At 44.4% G+C, this 10,902-nt stretch overlaps 1 protein-coding gene across 1 annotated transcript; it reads left to right on the top strand.

The window, feature by feature from the left end:
* Nucleotides 1-259: 259 nt before the first annotated feature.
* Nucleotides 260-9,528, top strand: LOC123744905 (uncharacterized). Its single transcript, XM_045725125.2, has 4 exons — nucleotides 260-819; nucleotides 4,730-5,168; nucleotides 6,336-6,551; nucleotides 7,599-9,528. Exons 1-4 carry the CDS (start codon nucleotides 750-752, stop codon nucleotides 8,194-8,196), a joined length of 1,323 nt encoding a protein of 440 aa, XP_045581081.2. The 5' UTR covers nucleotides 260-749; the 3' UTR covers nucleotides 8,197-9,528.
* The last annotated feature ends 1,374 nt before the right edge of the window (nucleotides 9,529-10,902 follow it).

Genomic DNA, 10,902 nt, shown 5'->3' with positions numbered 1-10,902 from the left:
CCTGTACGACTAAATATCCTACGAGATGTTTGGGATTTTAGTATCACACAGCTAGTTCTTGACACAAACTATATAGCCCCCTTGACATATTTTATGGTAGCTACACAAATAGCAATGTACCCAAATATGTAACTAAGAAAAAAGCAGGGAAGTGTCCTCCTCGAGTCAGTAGTTACCCCTTTGAAAGCGGACGTCACGTTTTCTCACGGTCCGCAGACCTGCTGGGCGCGCAACGGAACACACAAGGGCCATCAGTCAGCCAGCACGCACGCGCAGTCTTACACCAACCTCTTACAGAGGCACGTCTACCTCTTTACCGGCTCTACACACCTGCCTACCTCTCCCCTCCATACGTGCTACACACCTGCCTATCTCTCCCCTCCATACGTGCTACACACCTGCCTATCTCCATACAAAACTGCGCCTCCCTCAGAGGCGCAGTAACAGAACAATTGTGTTATCGCTATTTACCAGAAAATAATAGAAAGGAATCTGTCGATTTTCATAGCACTCAGACGATCTTAAGTGACAATTAAAATTGTATACAATCATTCCGACTCCCCCATACACCAGCCTTCATCATCCTCGCCAGTGTTCTCAACGTCAAGAAACTGGCGTACTAAAGTGCCCCCTTATCCTAACCTACCAGAGGAACCCACCAACAGAAAACGTGACTCTACGCCAATTTCGCGACCTGCTACCAATTTCCAGCATGCCAGGTGTTGGCCCTAAGTAGACTATACGTCAAAATGCGACGTGCTATTGGGAGGACGGGCTGCATGATCATCGCTTCAACGGTGCTGCTTCTGGCTCTAACAGGTAAGCAATTAGGTATAATTTTGCAAATTTTCTCACAGGAAGATACGATTATATAAATACTATATCAATTTTATATTTTTTATAAATATATTAAATAATATATATATTATTACCACCGCAACCAGAGGTGGTACCCCCTTAAATAATATATATATATATATATATATATATATATATATATATATATATATATATATATATATATATATATATATATATATATATATATATATATGCGGAAAATCCACAGAGAAATATGAAATGAGGTGAACGTTTCGGCTTTGTTAAAGCCTTTGTCAACACCAGACTGACTCATTATTATTATTATTTAGTCAGTCTGGTGTTGACAAAGGCTTTAACAAAGCCGAAACGTTCACCTCATTTCATATTTCTCTGTGGATTTTCCGCATAAAATGATCAGTGTTTTGTGATCGTCAATTGCATATATATATATATATATATATATATATATATATATATATATATATATATTCTAGTATGTCCAGGACGGAAGCCGAGGTGACCACAACCTCTTAACGGGTGTGTATCACGACGAACTCTTGTAACGGTACTGTATTGTATTGTAGTGTAGCTTGATGTATTGTAGTGTATGGTAGAGTGTTGTAGGGAATTGTAGGATGTTGTTGGATGCTGTAGCGTGTTGTAGAGAGTTGTAGGCTGCTACAGGGGTGTTAAAAAGAGTGGTTTTTAATGTAGTGTAATTTTGCATAGTGGCGAAAATTGTGGCAAGGATTGTGTCAATATAGACCAAAGAGCGAGGTATACTTCTTGGAGTTTATATATATCCTTGAAATGCCTCCAAGCTGATTCCTTTTAATATATGCCTTGCTAGTGATGAATTGCAACTATTGTTAAATGATGGCAATTCGAATCTTAATGCCTCTATAACCCTTGGACGATTACATATTCCCAATGACTGGTGGCATCAATGATATTGATGCCTTACCTTGAGGTTACCTTGAGGTGCTTCCGGGGCTTAGCGTCCCCGCGGCCCGGTCGTCGACCAGGCCTCCTGGTTGCTGGACTGATCAACCAGGCTGTTAGACGCGGCTGCTCACAGCCTGACGTATGAGTCACATGATGCCTCATCATGTGACCTTGAGTGAAATGATGCCATGGCATTGATGTTTCAATAGAGAAATAGATACCATGTCATTGATTCCCCTTTACAGAAGCACCCATTATAAACACCCCATAATTGATGTCTTAGAAAAAAATGCAATTAAAAACAAGTTTATCAGCACAATTTGCCAGGACAATTTTCCTGTCCGCAGTCAATTTAAACGTATCAGGAGCGAGACTCCTCGAACCCAAACCCACAATTTGCCACAATCGTGCCAACTGGTTCTACTCTCACTAAGCTTAGCTGGGTGACTGTAGCGTGATTCTCTGACACACTTTGCCTCTTGTCACGTGTGAGTCGGATATGCTTAAACTAACCACAGAGAGAGAGAGAGAGAGAGAGAGAGAGAGAGAGAGAGAGAGAGAGAGAGAGAGAGAGAGAGAGAGAGAGAGAGAGAGAGAGAGAGAGAGAGAGAGAGAGACTAGCTTCAACGACCTTAAACAGCACGTAATGCTCTCGTGTTGCGTGCGCGCGGGCGCACACACACACACACACACACACACACACACACACACACACACACACACACACACATTATACATATATATACAACAGAGCGTCAACTGTTACCGTGATTTAGCGGAACGTCACCTAGACGTAGTTAGGCGTCATCGTGACGTAGTGACCATCAATTGTAACGTAACGAGGCGTCAGCTGTAACGAAGCGAGACGTCAGCTGTTCCTTGTAACTCCTGTAACACTCCACCAGATGGGTCTCTCTGTCCGTTACAGCAACTCAAAGTTCGTTTTGAAATTATTTTAAATTTCTACGTCAGTTTTGAAACGTTAATACATATTATTTTTTTTTATTTACTTGCGAACAAAGACGAAACAATTACAGCCACCTAGCAAAAAAAAAAAACTTCAAAATTTTTGTCAAAATAAATTAGTTTGTTAATATCCAATGTACACCAAAATTGTACAAAAATATTTCGAGTAATTTATTTCAGTAAAATATCGAACGAAATCAAATGTTTACAAAAAGTGTTCCCTTCACACGTGACTAAATTTGAACATTCTAAATGCCTCACCCATGTACTCTTAAGTACTAACCTCTTAACCTTACAGAGGCTCTATGTACAAAATGTACAACTATGTACATAATGATAATATTTATAATATTATTTATTAATATTTTTTAAAATAATTATTTTTGTATACCTTTTGAAAGAAAAAAAAATAAGGTGGCATTTGGGTCCAGCTGAGGTTTAGACGGATAATGAGTAATTTGCATGGAGTAAGATAACATGTAAAGAATACTGGGAATTTCCCCAAAGTTCTTTTGTTATCTTCATCCTCCTCCTCCTCCCTACCTAGAGAACATCAGAGTTCTCCGTCACCTTCCCCTCACAGAACACTTGAACACCCTCGAGGCTCTCCCCCTCCCTGTCTTAGCTCGTTCTCCTGTCGTTCTGTCAACTTTCTAAGTTCTTGAAACTGTTTTAAATACTGTGAGTAAGAGCATCTCTCTCTCTCTCTCTCTCTCTCTCTCTCTCTCTCTCTCTCTCTCTCTCTCTCTCTCTCTCTCTCACACACATACACACACACATACAAATGATTTTGCATGATTTTTTTAATATCTGAGGATGTAAACAAAAATGATAAACATATGCCCCCCATAATAGTAATTTCACCACCATTACCATCTCCAAACCACCATCACCACAACCACACCATCACCACCACCTCATCCCCAACACCACCACCACCCACCACCACCAGCATATATATTTTAAAATATTCAAATACGAGAACATTGTGTCGAAAACCAATATGCACATGTCAGTCACTCTGTGGCCGAGTGACTGTCACCTGTCATCCACGTGACTCTTGCTGCTGCTGCTTCACTCACTCGCACTCTCAACATAATCTCATTCTCACCTAACGAATCCTTGGTACTCGGAATACTACCCTCTGACCTAGGTACCAGGGAGGCCAGATTCACGAAAGCATTTACGCAAGAACTTACGAACGTGTACATCTTTCCTCAATCTTTGACGGCTTTGGTTACATTTATTAAACAGTTTACAAGCATGAAAACTTCCCAATCAACTGTTGTTATTGTTATAAACAACCTCCTGGTGCTTCGGAGCTCATTAACTGTTTAATAATTGTAAACAAAGCCGCCAAAGATTGAGAAAAGATGTACAGGTTCGTAAGTGCTTGCGTAAGTGTTTTCATGAATCTGGCAACAGGAGACTACCTTTCTATTCGCTGCGTATTTGATTACTACCGACCCTTACCCCCCCTCCCCTTAGATACCAACACTAATAGTAGCCAAACTACCAGTAGCCACACCACCAGTAGCCACACCACCAGTACCCACACCATCAGTACCCACACCACCAGTACCCACACCACCAGTACCCGCACCACCAGTACCTGCACCACCAGTACCCACACCACCAGTACCCGCACCACCAGTACCCACACCACCAGTACCCGCACCACCAGTACCCGCACCACCAGTACTCACACCACCAGTACCCACACCACCAGTACCCGCACCACCAGTACCCGCACCACCAGTACTCACACCACCAGTACCCACACCACCAGTACCCGCACCACCAGTACCCGCACCACCAGTACCCACACCACCAGTACCCACACCACCAGTACCCACACCACCAGTACCCACACCACCAGTACCCACACTACCACTCTTGTTTTCAGTAGCTTTATCAATCGAACTAATCCCGTTTCTGACAGGCACAGACTTATGATGCGCCAAACCTGAATATCTCTGGTTGTTCTTCCCGGTAGCTGTGACGACGTCGAGGGAGGAAGAGGTTCAAGAACAGCCTCACAGGGGTTCGATGGCCGGCCAGGACGGCCATCACCAGGTCCTCCTGGGCTTACATGGCGACCACCTTTCAAAGGTCAAGCCAAAGCTGGCACTCGACCCCATACCCGAAGACGATTATGAACCAAATGTCAGTCAACGGTGGATGGTGGAGCCAAGCTTGGGATCCTCAAGGTTGGACGATGTTGCTGTCGCCCGGGGGACAAAGACAGACCATGAGTACGACCCTCCGGCCGAAGAGGCCAAGACTGAGGCTGAGGGTGTCGAGGACGAGCGTGTCGAGGACGAGCGCGTCGAGGACGAGCGAGTCGAGGACCAAGATCATTCCGTAATTAACGACGAGGAGTTTTCAAAGAATCTTGATGAACTCGGTTGCCACATCAAGAATTTCCTTCATCGGTAAGGACAGAGAAAAGCATTAATTGAAACATTATTCACTGCGTTCATTCATTGAACACATTCAATGGGCATGTTTTGGCCTTGTTTATATGCTTGCTTTAAAGCTAGTGATCAGAAGGGTCGTCGTCTTATAAAATTCCAATTTTGCTTTCTCAATAATTTGCTCACAATTTCAGAATGACATTTAAACAATAATATTGCATTTCCCAAAAGTCCATTAACAGTATGGCCAATGCACCTGGTCCACGCTTCTTCACCACATCCACACCCAATCTTTAACTCCTCTTACGTTCACTATATCTTCGATAGTGAGTTATGAGTTCTTACTGCCTTGTAGCATGAACTTACAGTGAGTGGGTCTCCTTCATCCATTCCGTACAGTAACTGTTCATTCAACCACCAGTCTCACCACAACTGTCTCTCCACACTCACCACAACTGTCTCTCCACACTCACCACAACTGTCTCACCACATTCACCACAGCTGTCTCACCACAACTGTCTCACCACATTCACCACAACTGTCTCTCCACACTCACCACAACTGTCTCTCCACACTCACCACAACTGTCTCTTCACACTCACCACAAGTGTCTCTCCACACTCACCACAACTGTCTCACCACACTCACCACCCCCGTACACGACCACTAACATGCCCACTACCCGTATCTTATCTCCGTTACAGCCACTATGGCCGCAACAGTTAATTACTGTTGTTGATCATTTTACAACTAATAATAACGTAAATTATTTGAGATATATCCTGCAGTTATTGCACCATCATCTCAGACAAAAATTAAAAAATTAGATCAGTATAGTTAGGCCCTTTCAACCATATACGATATTGTTTACACAAACGAGACGCAAAGAGTTAAGTCTATTCTAGTTTGTCTACCATCATGACGGGATGCCGGCTCTCTCTCTCACTCTGCTCGAGAGAGAGAGAGAGAGAGAGAGAGAGAGAGAGAGAGAGAGAGAGAGAGAGAGAGAGAGAGAGAGAGAGAGAGAGAGAGAGAGAGAGAGAGAGAGAGAGAGAAACAACTCTCGACAGAACCTTTTGCTGAATTATAATTCCCTCACGCAGTAATCTACGCCACGAAGGTAGGCCAAAGGGGTAATCGGTGACGATGTATGAGATTCAACTCTTTGTTTTCTTCTTCCTGCAGGGAGGAGTGGCGTGGAGGGGTCGCTGGAGCTCGGGAGGCCGTCCTCAACTTCCCTCAAGCTACCTTGTTGGCCAGTTTGGTCGGCCTCGGCTCCGGCACCTGGGCCAATACCGTTATTTCTGTCCTCTTCTTCGGCTGGCCCTTCCTCCTGCTGCTCCTCTACGTCACCCTCATCTTCGTCTACCCGAACAGGAAGAGCGACAACGCCTTCGAGAAGTGAGTGAAGACCGAAGTTGTTTGTTGGGGTCCCGGTTGTCGGAGAGGCGTGGTAAGTTGTCGAGGTGTCTGGTCTCGTTAACGAGTGTGGCCAGCCACATTTCGGTAATTGGGTGCTTTGAGGCTCATTCTTTTAAAAGAGTGGCAGACATGCCGTAAGTTTTCATTTGAGCTCGTGTCAGTGTGAGGGGTGTAGCTTGTGCTGTTTCTTATATAGCCTTTCAGGAAGAGAGAGAGAGAGAGAGAGAGAGAGAGAGAGAGAGAGAGAGAGAGAGAGAGAGAGAGAGAGAGAGAGAGAGAGAGAGAGAGAGAGAGAGAGAGAGAGAGAGATCGCCTCTCGATTCTCTACATGAACATCTTATGTGATACTGTATCAAAGAATTTTCTGGTAGCCAAGAAAGATAAAAGTCCACTCATCCTTCTCTGTCCTGCCTGATTACCTCCACCTTGTCTTATAACTCCAGATGGCCGCCTTTCTCTAGCCAAATTCTCTACTGAAGCTTAATGTTTAAACTTGTTTACAAACCTAAGCAATCTAAATGTTCCACTAAGTGTTTTCAAATTATTACTTCAAGTACTTTCATTGTATTATCGGCCTGTATATTTTCTTCTAAATCAGAGCCATATTGTCCTCCAGCTTTTGGGCATGTTGCTCCTCTTCGTTGGGCCACTTAGGAGGAAACTTGGACCATGAACAAAGGCTCATGGACTAAGAGCCTTTGTAGTTATATTTTAGTATTCACGGTGACAGGTTATCTGGGCTGACATGCACATGCGCTTAGACTGAGGTCTGGTTTAAGGGCAGCTTTCGTTAGTGTCCACCGTGAGATTTAGTCTGTTTTCATCGCCTTTTTGCATCCAGTTCTTTCAGGTATTTTGTCAGTTTTAGTTACTCCTTTGTGCCTGAAAATGGGGAAAGGGAGGTAAAGGTAGTCTGGTTTCTCATTTGTTATTGAGAAACTAATCTCAATGATTTAATTGTGTGAGTATGGGTGTTACAAGGGTCTGGCGGGTTGATAATTGACCTTCATATTTATCGTGTTCCAGACACATGTCATCTATGATAGAGTCGTGGTCTCACTTGATGTACTCGGTGGAGGACAACTTCTTACAGTTCATGGAGGACGTGACGGACCCGGGCGAGGCTACCGACCCGCACTACCCGAAGAACACCCCCGCCATCGACTACCATGACCGCATGGCTCTCTACTTCGGCCCCACCGACTACCATGACGACGGCGGGGACAACGCTCATACCCAAAACATTGGTGGTCTCCATGGAGGACAGACACACACTGACCGCTTCCAGAGTCCAGCTATTCAATCCACTTTCGTCGATCCGTCCACCGACTTTATCAACCCTGTGATGTCCTTCCGTCCCGAGCACTCAGAGCCCCTGAGAAGCCAGTATAACGGAGATATATCCAGGCTGACAAACGATTACAATATCCAGAATAAAATTGCTCAGAAGGACCGGCAAAACTTTGTGAACGTGGTACTGGAGGCACAGTTCCAGCACGCGAAGCCCTCCAGCTCCCTCGCCGACCACAATGTTGTAAGGGGCTCCGTCTCGGGGGACGTGGCCCATCACCCACAACCCCCCGAAGTCACGCCGGCCGTCGACGCAATCCGCCAAAGACTTTGACGAAATTAACTTCAATGAGAATGTGACATTTCGCCTCAGGACTTCAACCAACAGCTCATCTCACTTCCGACCTGTAATTGGCGACCAACCGTCCCTGGAAGAACACGATTGGCTGGCTGCTCCTTGGCCCTCGAGGATTACCGTGAAATCCAGTAATTCTTCGCAAAGCGTGCAGCAGTCGAAGGCCAGGATCTCAAGCAGTAATGAATCGGGATCAGAGGCTAGCAGGAGGAAGGAAGAGGTTGATGAGACTGAAAGGGATGAAAACTTTACCCAAAATATTGCGTCTTGATAAGTTGCTTTATAAATATACCTCCCACATGCTTTCTCAGTTTTCACGTAACTGAAGAGGAAAGACTAGATGTGCTCTAAAAAAAATAGCTCGGTCGATAGAGCTTCGGTCTCACACACTTGGGGTCCAGAGTTCGAGTCTCATAGAGCCCAGGTGAATGGAAGGTCGATATGCTCTACATAACACCGTCATTATCTGACATTGTATGCAATGTCAGATAATGTCAATGTCAGCCTTCTTCACCACCTTCGAGGTCAACCCCGGAACTCACAGATCCTGCGACGGTGCTGGAACCAATCGTATTGGCGTATGCCTTTCCACTGGAGACTTTCAGCGCCGTGGAGAGGGGGGACCTGCTGCCTGGGTAACAGCTTCTCCCCCGAATCAACCTACCCTGGCTTTGCGCCCTGGTGAGGCCACTCCAGACCGACAACCAGAGCGCAACTCCATAGTCTCCTGAGACTGATGGATGCCTACTATTACTACTATGCAAGATAGTGAAGGGAGAGAGAGAGGTGAAGTGAAATATATTAAGAGTAATTACCACACTAATTACTTTGCTTGTAATTGTCTTTGCTTGTCACAGGAATATATTTCAACATATAACAGATTAATGTCTCCGAAATCTGTGGTGGAAATATTCGTGACAACTGTCGGATGAATTTGATGGGTCTGTTTCGTTAATTATTTATTTATATTAATTATTTGTTCAAGACTTTTATGCTATTCAAAATATATTAATCTGTAATTACTCTTACTAATGATTAAAATATGAGTAAAATAAGTGATCTCAGACTTCTAAAATTACATATTGTTTAATAGTCTATTAACTGTATGCAGCCATTTAAGAATACGTTGAAAATAAATACTTATGTTCGTCCCACAGTGTATATAAACTGAAAATTATCCAACTCTTCGGGGCATATACACTGAATTATTTATTTTGAGGGTTGCCGCCGGAGACGATTGTGCACTCATCCTGTGAGCAGTAGGGCAAAAAAAGGATTATAAAGAACACAAAATATATTAACCTGACCTCAGCTGAATTTTTCCTCTTACATTGTTGTTATAGATTCAGCTACTTGGAACATAAAGTTCCAAGTAGCACGGGCTATGGTGAGCCCGTAGTGTCCTCTTACAGTTTTACCTAATCTTCAAATCTTAGAATTATAATAACAGGTAGCAACAAAATCTTTGCACAGCACGTTTATGAATTGGCATTATTATACAACGGCGGTTAATGCATTAAATAATTTAGTTTTACAGGATAAAAGAAGATTCCCTGAAAGTTTAGTTTAGTGAAAGCCAATGAGAGGGTTTGAAGAGCATGTGGGGGGGGGGGGGGAGTTGAGAGGGAGAATGGGGGGTATGGTGGAGAGAATGGGAAGGATGGTGAGGATAATGGGGGGGTGGGGATGGTGGGAAGATTGATGGGTGGAGGATAGGCGGCAGGAATGGTTTGGGTTAAATAGGTGAACGCTGATCTATCGAACAAGTAGATGGCGACACCGGGGCAACATTGGGTGTATCAACACAACACCGGGTGTACCGGAGAAGCTCTGTGGTGCTACCGGGTGCACCGGAACGAACCGGAGCACAACGGGACAATACCGAGTACTCGGCGACGAAGCTAAATATATCTGATCAGTACCACGTGTTCAAAGAACATAATTGGGAAAATTCCGAAGCATTTAGGATGCACCACAGAGAGGCCACACACACACACACAGACACACACACACACACACAGACACACACACACACACACACACACACACACACACACACACACACACACACACACACACACACACACACACACCGTAACTACGTGATTTACACGTAGTAACGCAATTCCTTTGTTTCAACGCTCTTGTGTGTTTGTCGGGGCGCATTTCCGAGCCTCATTGCTCGTGGACTCACGTGCTTCCAGCCTCCCAGTTTAATGGCTCCGTGTTGGGTCTAATGCGTCCGCTTATTTATGGCCTCTCTGTCTTCTCTCCCTCTGAGAACTCCGGCAGAAGTGGGGGTCACACACTTCCAGTTCGTATGCCTGGTCGAGGACCGGGCCGCGGGGACGCTAAGCCCCCGAAGTCATCTCAAGATAACCTTAAGAAGATACAATTATAAACAGAGATATATATACAGTTTTAAAATTAGAAAACGGGTGTCTTACAAGGTATCTGCCTTAAAATACTCGGTAGGTTGCTCTTAAGATGTATAATTCTCTAATGCCGCGATTTGGAAGTTTGTTAAGATTATTGAGGCTATACTAACCAAGGACGAGGCTGTCCATACGCTCACCCAATCAGTTACTAGCCAGATCCAACGGTGCTTAACCTAACTGAACGCATGAAGCTCATATCCTTCAATGCTCCTCCATATTGGCTATATTTATGCCAATATCTACCTCT

The sequence above is a fragment of the Procambarus clarkii genome, chromosome 57 (assembly GCF_040958095.1).
Source record: "Procambarus clarkii isolate CNS0578487 chromosome 57, FALCON_Pclarkii_2.0, whole genome shotgun sequence".
Classification (NCBI taxonomy): domain Eukaryota; kingdom Metazoa; phylum Arthropoda; class Malacostraca; order Decapoda; family Cambaridae; genus Procambarus; species Procambarus clarkii.
This window is presented reverse-complemented; position numbering and strand designations above follow the sequence as displayed.